The sequence below is a fragment of the Malaclemys terrapin genome, chromosome 1, assembly GCF_027887155.1.
Source record: "Malaclemys terrapin pileata isolate rMalTer1 chromosome 1, rMalTer1.hap1, whole genome shotgun sequence".
Lineage (NCBI taxonomy): Eukaryota > Metazoa > Chordata > Testudines > Emydidae > Malaclemys > Malaclemys terrapin.
The window spans coordinates 104,660,770-104,680,587 of record NC_071505.1 but is presented as its reverse complement, the minus strand read 5'-3'; the positions used below and the strand labels follow the sequence as shown (position 1 = coordinate 104,680,587).

General features: G+C 42.7%; 1 protein-coding gene across 1 annotated transcript in view; it reads right to left on the bottom strand.

Annotated features, from left to right (window-relative positions):
* DGKI (diacylglycerol kinase iota) overlaps positions 1–19,818 on the bottom strand; it is a 286,719-nt gene that overhangs the window by 17,022 nt on the left and 249,879 nt on the right. The window contains exons 29-30 of the mRNA XM_054034123.1: positions 3,232–3,269; positions 302–422 (exon numbers count right to left, since the gene is read on the bottom strand). Of these exons, the coding sequence (XP_053890098.1) occupies positions 302–422; positions 3,232–3,269 (159 nt within the window). The remainder of the gene's footprint in view (positions 1–301; positions 423–3,231; positions 3,270–19,818) is intronic.

The window sequence follows — 19,818 nt, the reverse complement described above, 5'->3', positions numbered from 1 at the left end:
AGGAAACTACAGAATTCAGGGAAGTCCTATGGCCTGTGTTATGCAGGAGAGCAAACTAGATGATCACAACAGTCCCTTCTGGTTTTATAATCTAGGAAAATGTTGCATCTCCTACAAAGTTGTCCTGTTATACTCTTCACTTGCTCCCCCTTATCTAGGGCCAGCTTCAACACTTCTTCCAAATCCATAGCAACATGCTGCAGGAGGATAGATTGGTAAGGGGTTTTGAGTAAACTTTTATTCTACCACAATGACACTTCATGGAATGTGATTCTGTGTGGGTTTGCACACAATTACTCACCATGTTCTAAGATGTATTTCACAATTTCAAGGTGCCCAGTCTTGGCAGCATGGTGAAGCAAGGAACAGTGGTCAGGTCCCTGGATTAACAGATTAGCTCCTCTCTTACAGCATTCTATGAACTGGAATGTAAATGCACAGGAAGAGGACAAGAAAACTGTAGGACAAGGTGCACAGGTAAATAAACATGCAGGTAAATTAACTGTCAGATTTGCTAGCAGGTGGCTAAAAGGGAGCGGTGGTAACCACTAACCAAACTTTTAGGCCCTTACAATGCACAGCAAAGGCTTTTGACCTAAAACTAGCAAGGCTTACAACACAGTGAGTTAACAATGTCAAATCACATTTCCTGAGCACTGGATCATTGGTGATATACTATAGATGAATTATTGCTTGCAAGTAGGGCTGGTAAAAAAAAAAATCATTGAAATTATTTGAGGTTTTTGTTTGTTTGTACATTTTAATGAAAAATTGGGTTTTCAACTAAACATTTCACCAAAAAGTGTTTGATTTCTGTGGAACATTTCAACTTTCTGATAAAAAAAAACCAAACACACATAAACCAACAAAACTGAGCCAAACCCCCAAAAATTTATTTGGAAATACACAGTGCCTTATGGGAGTTGTAGTTTGGGTGCCTTATGCCCCAAGTCCATCTGCAGAGATTCAGATACAGAGTTTATGTGCATGTGGGTGTCTTGGTTATGCCCTGTTCAGATGTGTGATGGGGTGGATTACTGTGTGTTTGTATGAATACATGTTAGTACAGTGGTGGTGCTACAGTCTGTAAATGAATTTGTGAATGGCCCATGTGTTCAGGATTGGGTACACACTGTATATTGCTTGGAAATAGTAAATTGCTCTTTATATTTTCATGTATATTCCCATGTATATTTTTAGCCAGTAGGGGCCCTAAGCACCAAAGGATCATTCCTAAATACACTTGTATGTATTTGCAACTGATATCATGGGAAGAATCTTTTAAGAATTAGGTTTTGGGTCTTTTCCCAAAATCTTCCTGCCTTGCCTTTCCTACCACTGCCCTGAGAAGATCTGAACCTCTGTAAGGAAACCAACATGCCAGAGATCAGGTGCTGTACCTCCTACTTCCTTATCCATATATTACACACACACACACACTTTTCTACTTGGATCTCATTGTAGGGGAAGACTCGCATTGGGAAGGCAGGAAAGAGCAGGTGATTGCTCCTTAAAGTTGCTGCACGCTCTGGGAATTTGTAAAACACACTACAGAAAACAGTGTTGAGATTACATTATGACAATGGGATATTATTATGTCATGACACAAAGTCATGATGCACCTGGAGAAGATTAAAGGGAGAGTTGCATCTTATAAATTACAGTAGCTTTAAGGGATGGGGAAACTGTGCTGTGAAATTCAGAACAGAATGTGATATGAGGGAAAGAGCAATATTGTACGAATAAATGGTGGTTACAGTGAATCATTGCTACTGCTGTTGCCAGAGGGATAGTGGGGGCAGAGGTGTGTTTCTATAGGCAAAGATCATGAGTAACAGAATTGCCACTTTTTCAGATAGCTTCAAGGCTTTTTCCAGTTAACGTTGCAATTGTTAGTCACAATACTCACCCAAATTCAGGGGCATGTTTGCAAATCCCAACCACTTAGGGTACATCTACACAGCAAAACAAAACAAGCAAAACAAAAAAACAAAAACCAAAACAAACAAAAACAGTGGTAGCGAGTTTCAGAGCCTTGGTCAACTGACTCGGGCTTGTGCTACAGGGCTAAAAATGGAACCCAGGCTGTGAGACCTACCCCCAGGAACATCTACAATGCTATTTTTAGCCCCAAAAGCCTGAGTGAGTTGATTCGGGCTTTGAGACTCATTACCATGGGGTTTTTATTCACTGCGTAAATGCACCCTTAGCTGCTGAAAAATAGGGATTGCAATTGTCAGAAGTGAGCTTCACACTAAGGCTACATCTACACTACAGGGGGGAGTCGATTTAAGATATGCAAATTCAGCTACGTGAATAGCGTAGCTGAATTCGACGTATCGCAGCCGACTTACCCCGCTGTGAGGATGACGGCAAAATCGACCTCTGCGGCTTCCCGTTGACAGCGCTTACTCCCACCTCCGCTGGTGGAGTAAGAGCGTCGACTCGGGGATCGATTGTCGCGTCCCAACGGGATGTGATAAATCGATCCCCGAGAGGTCGATTTCTACCCGCCGATTCAGGCGGGTAGTGTAGACCCAGCCTTATAGGAAGTGAACACTTTCCCTCTGCCCCCTTTCCTCCTTCCTGAGAGAGTTCCCAATAGCTGACACTTAGGGCTGGGCCAAGATTTCTTGGGTTTCAAGCCCTTCTGAATGTCAGAAGAACTTGGTTCATAGTTAATACTGACATTACAGTGCAGTGCAAAGGGAGCAGAGACTGATGAACTATCAGAAGTGTCATCTATCAAGTCATGAAATGCTAAACCAAAGTCCCTTCTTCCTACCTTTGTAGTTGTCTAGGTGGAAGTTACAAATATCCTTACACTCTTTGAAGAGAATTGGGGACAACGCCGGTGTTCTGACCAACATTCCCCTTTCAGTAAGACAGGCTTTATTGTGAAAGTCTGGGTTGGTGATACCGTATTGCTCAGCACTGCATTTGCCTACATAATCATTTCACTGTGTAATCAACCCATTGCTCCGTGAAGTACTTTGGGATTCCTGGAGTATGAAAGGTGCAGTATAACACCAGATTCTATCCACTTGAATTTCAATCATATCTCACTTGGCTATTGTTCCTCTAATATTCAGTGTACCCTGCAAGTGGCATTTGGCTATCAATCTTTACAGCAGCATATTTATGTTTTGAGAGAGGAGTAGACTATAACTCATAGTCCATCACAGCTTCAAATAGCTGAGAAGAGGGAGAAACTCAGCTTGCTGTACTTACCTTTAGAAGATCACCGTCTATTACTGCTTGTAAAAGTGCTGCAAAAGACAAAAGACAAGACTAACATCAGGGATAAGGACACCAGTATAATTATTATTTACATAGTTCCACAGATGAGCACAGTGCTTGACAGTATTAAAAATACATAGGAGGCAAGGTCCCCTGGCCCCAACAAGCTTGTATTCTAGTGCCACAACCTTAAATAATCAGAACCATGCTCTGGGTATGACTACACTGGAGCTGAAAGTGCAAGTTCCAGCTCAAGCAGATGTACCTGTGCTAGCTCTGATCAAGCTAGTGTGCTAAAAATAGAAATGTAGCTGCAGCAGCATGAGCAGTGGGATGGGCTAGCCACCCTAAGGACAATCCTGTCCAAGACCCTAAGTGCATATTCAGGGAAGCTAGTCCCTCCTGCAATTCATGCCACACAGTGGCTACACTTCTGTGTTTACCACATGAGCTTTATCAGAGCTAGTATAGGTGTCTCCTTGAGCTGAGATCACCCCTTCCAGGTCCAGTGTACTCATACCCTCTGGCAAACATTACAGAATCGGGGAGGGAGTATAAACAATATTGTGTCAAACACTACCAAAAGTTTAGGCCAATGTTTTCAAAAGTGGCCATTCAATTTGTGCACCTCAATTTTTGAATGCCCAACTTACGACATGTTAGGTCATTTGCAATGTGCTTGCAGCATTGGTTTAACTCTGTTCCAACGGAGGTCAACAGTGAAACTCCCATTCACTTAAATGGGAGCACAGATAGGCCAACACTGAATGCAAAGAAAGTCCTTCCTGGGATCCTCAAGATTTATACTTATGAACAATCAGTCCCAGTAGTGGATAGCAGAAGACTCAGAAATAAACAAAGGGGAAAGCAGAGCATTATTAATTATTTAGAAGTCCCTAGACACCCCAACTGAGATTCAGGCTTCCATTCTAGTAGGCATAGCACAAACGCATCATAAGAGACAGCCCCTGCAGCACTTGCAATAAACAGACAGTGGATGGGAGGGAAAATGGAGGTACAGAGAGGTAAGATACTCAGGGTCATGCAGCACATCAGTGGAAGCACTGAGACTAGAACCCAGATCTCCCAGTCCAGTGCCCTACCCTACCCAGTAGGCCACATTGATTTATAGGTCAGGAGGCATGCGGGGAGTCAGACTAGATGATCACAGTGAAACTAGCAACAGAGAGTCCTGTGGCACCTTTAAGACTAACAGACGTATTGGAGCATAAGCTTTTGTGGGTGAATACCCACTTCATCAGACGCATGTAATGGAAATTTCCAGAGGCAGGTATAAATATGCAGGCAAGAATCAGTCTGGATATAACGAGGTTAGTTCAGTCAGGGAGGGTGAGGTGCTCTGCTAGCAGTTGAGGTGTGAACACCAAGGGAGAAGAAACTGCTTCTGTAGTTGGCTAACCATTCACAGTCTTTGTTTAATCCTGATCTGACAGTTTCAAATTTGCAAATGAACTGAAGCTCAGCAGTTTCTCTTTGGAGTCTGGTCCTGAAGTTTTTTGCTGCAGGATGGCTACCTTTAGATCTGCTATTGTGTGGCCAGGGAGGTGAAACTAGTGTCTCATTTGGGGTGTCTAGGCACTTCTGTAATACAGACAATTAGTTGGGAGCCAGTGGCTAGGATGCTAGACTGGGGATCAGGGTTCCATTCCTGGTTCTGCTCCTGATGGGCTGTGTAACTTTGGGCAAGTCACTTTCTCTTCCCACTGTTTTTAACCAGTGGAACAATTTACCAAGGGCTGTGGTGGATTTTCCACCACTGGCAATTTTTAAATCAAGAGTGGATATTTTTTAAAGACATGCTCTGGTTCAAAAGGAATTATTTGGGGGAAGTTCTATGGCCTCTGTTATACAGGAGATCAGACTCGATAATCACAATGGTCCCTTTTGGGCTTGGAATCTATGAATCCTCATACTGCCTTCCCCTATTCCTAATCAGATTACAAGAAAAGAGGGTGGCAAGAGACCAGAGTTCCAGGTATTTTGGTCATAGCTGAACTATAGAACTCACAGGAGAGTTTCTACACTCTCTGGGCAGTAAGTAACCACAAATAAGTGAGGGTGATACAAGTTTCCTACCACAGAGCTATTTTCTCCTTTCTTTCCCTCCTCTTAGCATTACATATACAGCAAAAATCAATAGTGAACTAATCTTTCTGGAAAAAATTGTATTAAGGCCCGTGAGACAGAAAAGCATGTAAGTGCCTAAGCCCATCTTTGTTTAGAACAACACTTAAGTTTGTGCTTAACTTTAGGCAGAAGTGTAAAGTTAAGGATATGCTTAAGTGCTGTCTGGATAAGGATGCTTTCCTGAATCAGGGCCTAAAGGAAGAATAAGAAAAACAATACCATAGTATTTTATCTGGCAAACACAGCACTGGAACCTCCATGGTGACTATTCCACAAGGAGCTCATTACAACTCCAGGAATAACATCACAAATGAGTTAAACACTGCAGGGGAGACAGGGGAGAAACCAACAAATGTTTCTTTCTTTTAAAGCACACAGAAAGCTGTGTGGTATGCAAGAGGTGGATTTCTATTGCCTAAGCAACGTCATTTTTGTGCAGGAGATTTGGGGACCTTTTCTCACTTCATCCCCTGGCTGTGTAGCAGTGGGGAAAAGCAAAACTTCACCCAGCAGAGTTCTGAATTTGGAAAGCAGTGCTACAATCACAGTTCATATTTATCCTGCAGCACTTAAGGCAGTTTCTGAGTGAGCACTAGTTAACAAACTAGGTATCGTAAATCACCTGGCAGCAGCACAAAGTTCTTAAGTAAAGAAGGAGATACAAAGCAAAGGATAAGAGCCAGAGTTGGGAAAATACAATTTTGTGCCCCAGACTCGGTTTTCACATACACTGGTTTAAATCCAGTGTTTCTTCTTTGTCTTCAATGGATTTATACCAGTGCAACACAGCAGAATTTGGCCCTTTGTGTTTATTTGTTGCTGCTCCCAGCCCACCATAAGCCTTAGAAACCGCCTATGGGAGGTCTGAATATCTAAATGATAATATGTGTCCTTCATGTTGAGACAACGAACCATATTCCTTCTTGAAGAGAGGGGATTATTGATGCCAAAGAAGAAGAGCGTGTCTCTTATGGATAGTCCTCGATGGGGATCTGTCCTTGTGCCAAGAGAGCATCCATTGCTCGCATGGAAAGCCTTGGAGGAAGAGTCTTTAGACTTAGAGACCAAGGGCTCTTCTTTGAAGCACATGCTCGAGGGGTGGGAGTGTACTGCTCGTTTGGTGAGGACAATGTAAAGAGGGGTCTCCCTAGCCTGGATTGGCAAAGCTCACTGGCTTCATGAGTTCTTGGTGGAAATGAGCGACAAATGATTGACTTTGCCGAAATGTTTCTCACCGACACAGTAGAGGCCACATTGGTATTCATTGCTGATGGAGAAGGATCTAGGGCAGGAATGCAGTTTTTGAAGCCCAGGACTCTGGGCATAGTCCCCGACTGCGGGAAGGGAATCCTCAGTCCAGGGAAACAAACTACATTAACTTTACAAAAAATTAACTGTACTAGGCTAAAAGAATAACTATTTATAATCTTATTTACAGGATTTTCTGAAAGGCTGAAGCAGGAGGACACTGGATTCCAATGCAGGACCATCTTACTACCTCATGGCCTGAGTGGGTATTGACCTGCACTGCCTCTTATTCCCTTACTTGGAAGCATAAGAAGATCTACTGTACTGCACATCTGCAAGCCAATGGACATTGCTTGTTAAAATCTCTGGACTCGGGCACTGGAGTGCACGCATTCCCACGTGTGGAATACACATATGGCCCAGCAATCGAAGAATGATTGGTGATACCATTTCCAAGCTGTCTTACACTTCCCATTATTTCAACATGTGCTGCCTTAAAGTTCCTTTCTAAAAGCAAGATATATTTTATCCCATTCAAACCAAGATGACTACCTATGGCTACAACTCTGAAAAGATAAGGGGTAGAGTAAGGTGTAAATCAAAGTTTCCTAGAAGTCGCACAAACCCATCTCCCAGCAAATATCAATAACTAGAGATTGGCTAGTGGCTCCTCCTTTATTGTGTTGTGATTTGACTATTGAATGTGGACTGCTATCAGTCACAAAGAATAATTTATATGATCTTTTTATCTCTTTTTTAGACCCTGATCCAGCAAAACACTTAGACAAGGGGTTAACTTGATGCATGACTAGCCCCATTGAAGTCAATGGGAAGACTTGCATAGTTCAAGGTAAGCACTTGCTTAAGCTTTGCTAGAATAAAATCTTTCTGCATAGATAATAAAATACACACATACATACCAAAAAACAAAACTGCTGCTATAATGAATGGATTGAATTATAAGAATTCAGTGCTGTGACACAGAATGCCACGAAGTTTAGAATACTGGAACAGGTAGAGGTAGTTGCCTTTTTGGGGCAGGGCGCATACGTGTCTGTACAAAGCTTAGCACAATGAGGTCCCAGACCCAACTGGATCTTCTGTGTGCTAGGATATTGATGATGATGATGACAACGACGACACCACAATAATAAATTCACCCACTTTTAAAATAGGTGGTCAAAGCAAGCAAACATATGGTATTGGTGATAGCGAAAAAAGGGCAAAAATCAAATGAAAAAGCTATTAACAAGCAATGACAAAAAGTAAAAAACAAATGTGAGAACAATTTTATTTGTTCTGAGCAAAGTATGTTTGTCACTGGTGTAGGACAAAACATCAATTATGCAATTGTTTTATCATACCAAAAAATACCTTCAGGTCTTAAAGAGTCTAAAATAATTACTTGATCTAATAAACATTTAAATCAAGTAATTATTTTCTTGATCCTTCCCAAGCTGGCTATTTGCAATGAGTAACAGAAATGTTTTATTACTTATTTTTTGGGGGTGGAGAGTAAGTGAATTTACTGCAAATGAAAGCTACCAGATAGACAGAACTGGAGACTGAAGTCCTTTATCCACATAGTTGGCAAGCACACAGTCTGCAGTAGTGCTAGATTCCTTAGACTGCCTTCTCAATAGGTCTCAACTCTCTTGATTGGGCACCAAGGATAGTTCATATTCCATACCTCTTCAAACCTTTGACCTCTTTGCAGAGACTGCCAATGGTGCTGTGTTTAGACAGGGTCACCCATGTACTATAAAATGGATAGCCAACAATTCATTTAATATACCGTAGTTGTCGTATGGTAATAACTTTTGGTCACTGAGTTAGGCAAAACCCAATGCCCTAGAGACTTTGGCAGCATCTCTTTAATTCATTAAATAAATAAAAAATACCAGCAGTATAAATAAAGAAGTCTACAAATTGTCAGTTGATAATGCAGTAAGAATAGAAAATCAACCAACTCAAAGTACTTTACAGTTCTAAGGTCAGACCCTGCCAATGTGCACATGAGTAACTTTACTCACATGAACAGTCTGACTTCAATGGGACTGCGTGTACAAGTAAAGTTACTACTCATGGCATAAGTGTTTTCCAGCTCTGGACCGAAAAGGCACCTCTCTCCATTGGACCCCCCCACCACCACACAAACTAATATGCACTGGGTGCCATTCAAAATTTGTATCATTTTGAAAGCTTCTACCATTCCTAGTGGAATTCCTCATTATAGAACTAGGAAATATCACTGGAAAGGTTTCAAACCAATGAAAATTTCAAAGTGTACCCATTCTATAAATGGATCATTTTATCCCTGGTTGAAATGCAACCACTTCTGGGACAAAATAGCATTATACAGCAGCAAAGGAAGACTACCATGTCTAACTACAGGGGCAGTGTAGGCAAAATTTAATTACTTAAACTTTGGCTAGAAAATCAAGGTAGATAAAATCTGTAACTATTTTGAGAAGTGAAATGAAATATTTAATGACACATGATCCGGACCTTGTTTCATCCTTTGAGATGAAAGACTGAACTCCAGCAGCACAGTGCCTTCTAATACCATGCTGGTGTTCAACACTTACTCACCAACCCCATTTCCTGCAGGACATACTTCAGGCACTCCTTGAAAGTTTCACCATGAAATACTGACTTGCCCCAACCTTGCAAGGTATGACAGGACTGCAGAAGGTGATACAGTTCAGGTTCTTGGCAGTTATTAAATTTAACTTTGATCATTAACTGCCAGAAAATTCCCAACCTAGAACCCATGACTGCTGTTGTAGCCTGCGTGAAATTCATAAACTTAAAAATTGAAAGCAATTACTGTTTTATATGTTCAAAAGTTAAAAGCTGAACTGAATAGTGTCAGAAATGTGGTGTTTTCTTTTTACCTGGCTGGACTTTACCTACCAGTTAAGGACCTGTATGATACTAAATAATAATATGCAAAATTGAGACTGAAGACTTTTCTTGAGCTTTATAGCAATCAATTTATAGCAGTTCTCTTTCTGTCAGAAAGAGAAATTTTCAAGTGTGTGAGAGATCTACTTAGGTTGTAATTTATAAATATATCATTTTTCTCTGTAAACACAGCCACTTAATTTTGTCGCAGCTTTGTTCATTCAGTGGTTGTAGGGATTCAGATACGATGAAAGCTGAATATGAAATAGTGAAATTACATAATATTATTCAATAATATGTAGAATTGACTATTATATTGGGTTATGTGTTACAAGCCAAATTACCAAGAACTTTCTCTCTCTCCAATATTTTAATTTATTTTAGAAATTTTTATAGAAAAAAAAGTACAAAAAAACCCTGCCAATAAATAAAACAGATAATGAAAGGTACATATGTACATTACATATGAAATGTACATTTCAAATTGTAACAACTTTAAAAGCAACTGTTTTTATTCTTTGGCATAATTACTTGGATAATTAAGGAAATCATATATTACAATGCAGAGAACACCAGAAAGGTAAGACAGCTGATTTTTTTCAGAATTCTGAAACTGTAAATCGGAGTGTTTAGTTAAAGCCACAGCAAGTGGCTCACCTCTAGGAGACTCATTCCGAATTCACTAAGAGATTTCAAATCAGAAAGACACTGGTCTACAAGCATACTATCAGAGACCCTGGAGGGTTTTCAATGGAAATTGATCAGAAGAAGCTTTTTGCAAAGAGAGCTGCTTCCTGGTCACAAGAGCACAGCCAGATTTTGGTGCACGCTGGATGGGTATCCCTGTACCACGCTGGCTGGGTATCCCTGTACATGCAGCCCTAAGGAGGGCAAGGTTGGGGAGCAGAAAGTAGACTGGGGACTAAGCAGCTGCCCTGTAGGGATGAGGACTGGCAGAGCTCCTGGCTCAGCACAGCCAGGGGAAGGGAGGGATGACCCCCAACAGCCTGGCCGCCCCAAAACTCAGTAGTGAGTGGTAGTCAGCCCCAAAACTTCTCCACAGATTTCCAGGGACCCCTGGGAGGCTGGAGCTGTGGCTGGGGGGAGCTGCAGCTGGGGGCCGAAGGAAGCTGGCACTCCCTCCCCACCCACCCAGTTTGGAGACCACTGCTCTATTGGGACAGCCATTAACTATGGTTTGTAACCTGTCCTTTAAATCAGCTTCTGTACCCAATGACTGGAAGATAGCTACTGTAATGCCAATATTTAAAAAGGGCTCTAGAGGTGATCCTGGCAATTACAGACCGGTAAGTCTAACGTCAGTACTGGGCAAATTAGTTGAAACAATAGTAAAGAATAAAATTGTCAGACACATAGAAGAACATAAATTGTTGGGCAAAAGTCAACATGGTTTCTGTAAAGGGAAATCGTGTCTTACTAATCTATTAAAGTTCTTTGAAGGGGTCAACAAACATGTGGACAAGGGGGATCCAGTGGACATAGCGTACTTAGATTTCCAGAAAGCCTTTGACAAGGTCCATCACCAAAGGCTCTTACGTAAATTAAGCTGTCATGGGATAAAAGGGAAGGTCCTTTCATGGATTGAGAACTGGTTAAAAGACAGGGAACAAAGGGTAGGAATAAATGGTAAATTCTCAGAATGGAGAGGGGTAACTAGTGGTGTTCCCCCCCAAGGGTCAGTCCTAGGACCAATCCTATTCAACTTATTCATAAATGATCTGGAGAAAGCGGTAAAAAGTGATGTGACAAAGTTTGCAGATGATACTAAACTGCTCAAGATAGTTAAGACCAAAGCAGACTGTGAAGAACTTCAAAAAGATCTCACAAAACTAAGTGATTGGCAACAAAATGGCAAATGAAATTTAATGTGGATAAATGTAAAGTAATGCACATTGGAAAAAAGAACCCCAACTATACATACAATATGATGGGGGCTAATTTAGCTACAATGAATCAGGAAAAAGATCTTGGAGTCATCGTGGATAGTTCTCTGAATATGTCCACGCAGTGTGCAGTGGAGGTCAAAAAAAGCAAACAGGATGTTAGGAATCATTAAAAAGGGGATAGAGAATAAGACAGAGTATCTTATTGCCCTTATATAAATCTGTGGTATGCCCACATCTTGAATACTGCGTACAGATGTGGTCTCATGTCAAAAAAGATATCCTGGCATTAGAAAAGGTTCAGAGAAGGGCAACTAAAATGATTAGGGGTTTGAAATGGGTCCCATATGTGGGGAGATTAAAGAGGCTAGGACTTTTCAGCTTGGAAAAGAGGAGACTAAGGGGAGATATGATAGAGGTATATAAAATCATGAGTGATGTGGAGAAAGTAAATAAGGAAAAGTTATTTACTTGTTCCCATAATACAAGAACTAGAGGCCACCAAATGAAATTAATGGGCAGCAGGTTTAAAACAAATAAAAGGAAGTTCTTCTTCACACAGCGCACAGTCAACTTGTGGAACTCCTTGCCTGAGGAGGTTGTGAAGGCTAGGACTATAACAGCGTTTAAAAGAGAACTGGATAAATTCATGGTGGTTAAGTCCATTAATGGCTATTAGCCAGGATGGGTAAGGAATGGTGTCCCTAGCCTCTGTCTATCAGAGGATGGAGATGGATGGCAGGAGAGAGATCACTTGATCATTGCCTGTTAGGTCCACTCCCTCTGGGGCACCTGGCATTGGCCACTGTCAGTAGACAGGATACTGGGCTAGATGGACCTTTGGTCTGACCCAGTACGGCCGTTCTTATGTTCTTAAAGGAGCTAATTTTACAGTTTATGTACTCATGTGCTTCTTATGAGCACCCGAGTCCCATCAATAGTACTGTCACAGTTAAGAAATAGGGTGGGCAGTAGAGTTTTACCACAGTGCAGCATATTCATAGGGCTAAAGTGTTAACATGGGGAGGAGCACTAAGCATCCTGGGATAGGGTTACTTTGGCTCAGGTCTGTGTACTGCACTGTGGATGCTAGAGCCCTAAGTTGAAGCATGGGTCAGAAAATCCTTAACCTAGGTGTAACAGGGTGAGCACCCACCCCTCATGAGCACCCTCCTTCTCTGGCTGATATGCCTGCAATCACAGTGCTTTTCAGCAGGATAGCCGCCACCTCTCACCAGCGGCACTGCTTTGGTTGGTTGGATGTGAGCCTGTTTTTCTTTTTCAGTTCTTACTATGGGGTGGCACCTGCCTCTCACAAGCACACACACACTCACGAACGATGGTTCTCTCAGCAGGTGTTCAGCGACTCAGCCCTCTGGCTGAGCAGCACACACTGTCCCTCCTTCCAGGGTATACACTCTAGTTCTTTTCCTGGCAATAGTATGGGGCCATAGCAGTAAGGCTTCTTCCCAGAGGCACTGCCTTCTTCAACAACCCAACTGGGGCCATCTCACTACCCTTGGCTGGAGTCCTTTCCACAGCCTTCCCTGGGCTCAGTCTGCAACCAGACCAGGAGGGCCCATCTTGGTACCCTCATCTGATTTGGCCAGGTTCTGTGCTCTTTCCGCCAGCCAGGCACCTGGTCTTCATCAGCCTTTCCTGGACTCGGTTCTGTCTGGTGAGCACTCGGTGGTCCCACTGTTCCTCTAACCAGCCCTACACCCAGTCCTCCCTCATCAAGCTCCCCACAAAAACTGAAAGCTCTGCTCTGCTGCTTGCCTTTTATCTGGCCCTTCTGGCCCCTTATTGGTCACTCCAGCAGCCCCTCTTATTGGCTGCTCCTCTGCAGCCACTCTAGACTGCCTGGAGGACTTCTTGCTGCTCTCTTCTGGGGCAAAATGACGCAGGGACACAAGGCCTCCAGCAAGGGGCCTCTGGACGTAGTCCACCCTGCCGCACTAGGGATAAAATGCAATTTAGACACTCAAGCCCAGGGTTCCCTGACATGGCCAGCTGACTCAAATCCCACTAACCCTAGGCTTACATAGCTGGTTAGACATTCCCTGAGAGGCAGAAAGCCAACAGAAGGTAAAAGAAGCAATGGTGAGAGTGGCCCTGAGAGGAAGCCAAGGGACAGAGATTCTACTGGACACAGTACTTGTTAGAAACACAGACTTGGATTTCTGAGCAAGGAAACTGCCTTCTGTTTGGTTCTATAGTGTTCAGTGTACATTCTTTGTAAATAAACAGGACTGAACAAAAAATACCTAACTTATATAATCAATTTCACCTGCTAACAGAAACAACCCAGCAAAGCCCCAAATATTGGCTAACTCCTCAGACCAAAAAGGGGTAAGAATACCAAAGACATGCAACAACAGCCAGCTAGGGAATTGCCTCTTGTGGGTTGTTGCTATAATGGTGCATAGCATTTGCCGAGTGAAGGACACACTAATTTGCTCCTCTCAGCACTCTCAGGGCTAAATTTTCCTTTATAATTGTTCAAACAAAAAACATCCATGCACAAAGCAACCATTTTTATATGTAAATCCTGTAAAATAGCATGCCTGACTAACCCATTTGTACATGCAAATGAGTACATATGCACATTCTACTTCTGCAGTTTGTCAGTCCTGTGACTAAGTCCTGTTTTAATAAGATCTGCAACTTGGATTGCACACAATGGTATAAATTTCTCATCAATGTTTGTGGCTGCCTCTTAGCTAAGAAACCATCATCTTCATAAGCAATTTAAAGGCCACGGCTAACACAGGCTTCAGTGCACCTGCCAACTAATTTGGGAATAATACAAGACTTTTAATATGTAAAAAGCATCGATTGCTCAATGCAGTTATAAATACGTATCAAATCTTTTTCCTTTTAACATTTTAGATTCAAACAAGAGACTGTATCAAGCCCTTTGCTTAGAATAGGGAGGTAATAAAAAACAACCACTGTCCTGCCACACGCATTTGCTGTACAACTGAATTCAGATTCAGGCCAGATTCTCAATTATACCAAGGCCCCTTTTCACCTCTCTGGCAGTATAAAAGGGTCTTAAAATGGTTATGAATTATATTTACACCCATTTTAAGACCCATTTACACTGCCAGAGCAGTGTAAATGAGAATCTGTCCTGGAACGCTCCTGTAGAGCACAGCTGGTGTTGAGATCAGAGTGTAGGGATGGCTGAGGAATGGAAGTACTTGACTGGCTGATGGTGAGGCGATGCTTTCCCTTCTTGCATGGGGCAATTCCAAACAGCTTTGCAAAGGAAGGGATGACCATGAAGGAGAAGGACCTTCTGTGTAAATGGTCCAAGAAACAAAGAACAGTTGCAGATAGAGACAGTACCATCTGGCTGGCATCTTCACTGTATCCTAGAAAGCTATTTGTTTTTTAAACCAAGACAGGAACAATTAATGTTACTTTCAGGAGTGATGAAATGGAGGAAAATGTTGCTGACCAACCCAGAATGCAGACCAGGAGGATTTTAGCTGGCTAAATCTAGGCACTTTATCAGAATGGCATTACTTTGGCAAGGGGAGAACTTTAAGCAGAATAATTAAACAATGGCATTTTTTATTTAAAAAAAAAAAAAGACAGAAAGCAAAGAAAGTTAAGGGCCAGACCATTCCCCCCCTTACTCACATCAGTGGGCAATTGCTCACACAAGCAGTCCTACTGAAGTTAGAGGCCTCTCTTCTCTCTTTTCCCCAGAGGCCTTTGCAACCCGACCTCTGGCCCTGCTGTGCATTGGTTCTGCCTGTCAGTACTCAGTGAGTAACTGTTCCTCAGTAGAGAATATGACCCTAAACAATTTGCAAACCAGTTCAAGCATTTAATTTTTTGCAGGCCTGTTGATTTTTTTTTTTTTTTTTTTTTTAAACATTGGCCCTGTGATCGGATCCTAAGCAGAGGCACTTCTCACTGTCAGAAAGAGCGACGAAAAAAAATCCACGTGTTAAGGACTTTCCATCACTGAGTTCTGCTTAAATCTGGATATTCTCTCTCTCTGACAATGTGTGCCTTGGTCATATACTTGCTTCTGGGATGAAGAAATAAGCCATATTTGGGAAATTACCTCAATTTTTCTCTTTTACTCCTCACTCTGAGGCCTAATACTCACCAGGCCTGACCTGCCTTCTCAGAAAGGCTACCCATGTCTCCCTCTTGGCCCTCCATCCCTCTGTATGAATCTATGTAGGATTCTATTATGAGAAGCACCTTGGAAATACTTAAGAAAGATCAATACTACTCGTGAGCCAGCTGCAAGGGGCCCCGACAGAGCGATGTGAGGCCCTTCCTCCTGCTACAGGTACAATCCCAGCCTCTGTGGAGCTGGAGAATTAAGGAATAAGCTCAACTTCTGAACTCTGATTCCCCAAGCAACAGATGATTGGGGCTGGCCAGGGACACACTTTCAGAACAATATATATGAGCGCTTTCTTCCCTAAGTGGTTAATTAATCAAAATAAATACCTGCAGTCAGGAGCCTCCCCTGCCGTGCTCTCTTTGATTTGTTCAGAGAAAGCATTCCAAGACATCTTAATTTGTTGCTATGTGAATGGCTGCGACTTCACCCTGAAGTCTACAGCCTCTCAGTAGGAGCTGTGTGAAACCATTGATCACTCTTTTGAGAATATTTGGCATTCAAAGCACAGCTTTTCCTCTCTCTTCCCTCTATTGGGAACCTATTGGGAACCTCTTCAGCCCAGCCCCCACCCAGGCCTCAGTGAATATGTCTACACTGCATCTGGGAACCTCCCAGCCTCGGTCCACTGTGGGGCTTGTGGGGCTCACTCTAGCCTGCTACAAATAATTGTGCAGACATTGCTTTGATGTTCTGCCTTGAGCTGGAGCGCAGCTATTTTTAACATGCTAGCACAGGCCCAGGAAGCACAAGTCTGTAGACCCGGGCCAGGAGGCTCGCTCCCAGATGCAGTGTAGACATGTCTGGGATGAGGGTGGGGAGCGTTGGGGTGTTCTTCAGTACCTTCCGCTCCCCCCCAATAAACCCCTGCTTTTCCAGGAGGTTCTTCATTACCTCCTAAAGCCTCGGTGAGGTGCCACTGAGAGGATCTACTTTCTCTATAGTTCGGGAAGCTTCTTTCATTTGACGGTGCTGGTGCCCACACTGCATTCTGCATCACTTTTCTACAGTACTGACACCATCCCTGGGAGGCAGCACCTGCTGTCTTTCAGGCATAGGGGCAGTTGGGAAGGCCTGGGGAAATAGGTACATCTTGCAACTCTTTCTAAAAGCATCCAGATTATTCAACTAGACACTAATTCAAAGACCTATTGTTAAAAATCCACTACACTCCTAACATGTAGAAGGGCCAGCCACCTCCCATGCACTCCCTAATGGCCTAAGGTCTCACTACAGGTAGCCTGCCTCAGTGTCCCCATTTGGACTGTTCAGTAAACTCAAAAAACACTTTTGTCCACTCCCATCCCTTCTTACGTTCTGCTTTATTAAATTAACAAACATTCAAAATAAAGTCCATCCAAAAGTCCACACAAACCAAAGTTTTCTCCTCCTCCTCGTAGGCATTTCTGTCTAGGGCCTTTCCTGCTTTGGCAGGCCCTTCCTAGGCCCTGTCTGGCTGGAGTCTCAGTCCTGACTCTCTTCTAAAGCCTGCTCACTCTTAGAGATCTCTAATCCTGGAGCATCATTATTATTTATTTATTTATTATTAATTATTATAATTATTATTCCTCTTCTCACCTTCATTGCAGCGTCCTGCTGCTCTTTATAGGGGAAGCACAACAATCTCTTCTAGGTATGCCTCATTCTATAATCAGGGTTGACTAGCCACAGCCCTTAAGGGGATGCTACCCTGTTACAAGCAGCATTAAATGACTCAGCATCAGCCAGCCTGAAAACACTGCGGAGAGCCAAGTCCAGATCGGGAGATACTAAAAACGAACTCCTGCCAGGGTATTAAAGTTTTTTTTTTTTTTTTAGTGTCTCCATACGTCTTTCCAAACAGAAAATCATCCTCTATCTTCTCCCTTCACAAATAATTATTAGAGTGCATTAAGAAAACTGGCTCCAAACTCTTTTCAATCTATTGTTCTCATCTTAATTAATTTCCCATTTATGTCCTATTCCCTTGTGGACGCAGAACCTACTCCCAAGAAAAGAGGGTGAACTTCAAAATAATAGCTCACTGGAAATGCTGCTGGTGCAGCAAAGAATGTGTTGTCATGCCTACTAAAAGAAAAAAAGGCGAAGCACAATTTTCAAGGATTGAGCAACACTAGGGGTAACTAAATGAAGGGACAATTACTGGGATACAAAACTTGTCATCTCCATGTCAAAATTTGACTCAGGTGGATAGAGACTAAACAGCGTTGGGCCTGCGTGCACCAAAGGAGATAGGTGCCTAAGTCCCAGTTTTGGAACTACTGTGATATGCAAAACTCCCGCAGAACTCTGTAGGCACCTAAACTCACTCAGTGCCTACATTTTTGCAGTAAAAGTTCCCTAGGTGCCTATGTTTCTGGCTCTGGGCATGCGCACAGCACCTCAGTCTAGGCACTCAGACACTTATCTCCCACCTAAGCCCCAGAGCGATTCACAAACCAGGGGAAAACAGGTGTTCAGACACCTACATTGTGGGATGGGCCCAATACAATAAACGTGCTCAGAGGCTGCCTACCAGATTGGGCCCCTCAGGTGAGTTCACACAAAGCAGCAGCAGCAACAGGACCTCCCTCATAACTTTTAGCCCAGTGGCTAGAGCACTCACCTGGGATGTGGGAGACCCTGGTAAGTCTCCCATCCACCTAAGAGGGAGAAGGGATTTGAAGAGGGATTGGTCAGCTGCATGCTCTAATCACTGAGCTATGGGATATTCTGATTGGGGCTCCCTCAGTCTCTCCTGTTCAAGCTATTGCACTCTGGATAGAGTCCCCACAGCAGGGGGAATGGATCCTGGGTCTCCCACCTCCCAGGTGAGTGCTGTGACCACCAGACTAGAGAGTGAGTCAGTCTCTCTCTCACAGTCATCTGGGACAAAGAGAGAGCACAAACATGAGAATGACTCTATAGCCTGGGAGTAAGAACAGTCACCTGGCTTTTTTTTAAAATAGGAAAACAAAGTGTATGGTTCAAATATGCGTCTCAGATTCCTACAGCGGTTGTGCAGTCCCTTGCAAGATCTTAAGGAGGCACTTTTATTGCAAGCCACTGTTTCCCTTTCTGGGGCAAGAACTAAATGGTCCTATGTTGTAGCTGATAAAGGTGCCTTTAACATGCGTCCACAACAAGGAGCATTGTGTATTCATTGGATGCACAGTTCCAGACTGATGGTGCTTTATCCCCACTCTCTTTGAAGACAGCATGATGCATTGTCCTAGTAGGGATTAATAGAAGTGCTACTTGCATTCAGAACTAGATACTGGTAGCACTTCTGTAATAGTACAGACACTAGAACTTCTGCTTGAAACTCATGCTAGAATCATTTAATGTGGGGATGGAGGAGGAGGACAAATGCCAAAGTGAGGAGGATGGTACAAGAATCTATACAGACTAGAATGGCATAGATCACCAAGGGAAAGGACAAGTAAAGGACAGAAATGGCAGTGAGGAGGTGGAAGGATGGCAAAGACATGAGGTACCAAGGAAAATCATGGGAAAGAAAATAAGAATGGAAATTAAAGAGGGAAAGAAGAGATCAGAGGCAAAATGTGAAGTAAAAACAGGAGATGGATCACACCAAAGACAGCACCTCATCTCAGTAACAGCCAAGATGCAATGCCATCAGAAAGCCAGTTCTGAGGTACTACTAGAAAGTGACCAAGGTGCTAGGGAGATGCAGGATTATGCAAAGGGGAGAAATTTAAGTATTGCCCCCTACTTTTAAAATTGGGCCCATACTTTATGTTACCATTCCCGTTAACACATTTCTGAAACTGATCAAGCCCCACTGTGCAACTCAAAACATTATTGGGTTATTAAAAGAAACAGCATTAAAGCACTGTTGAGAGGTATATTTTCAACATGATGAATGGGCATATAGCTGAGTGCTGACTATTAAGAAAGAGAGTCACACAGCTAAATCCTGGAATCCCACTTTAGTGAAAATATACCTCTCAATGTCTGAAATAAAATCATAAAGGCCAGAGAATACAGAGTGAAGGGATTAAACTCTGTCCTTGACCCTCCCACAGTCACTATTTAGAAAAGGGTTCTCAGAGTAGTGAGTAATCTTACCTACTATGGTGCTGCAATACTTAGCCACAATGGGTTTTGAATGGCAACCTTGGTTCTGAATTTATGGCTTTTATGAAGTTACATCATCTCTGTTATTCCACTTGGGAGCCTTCCAATATTTGATACATTTAGGACTGTACAGTGAGT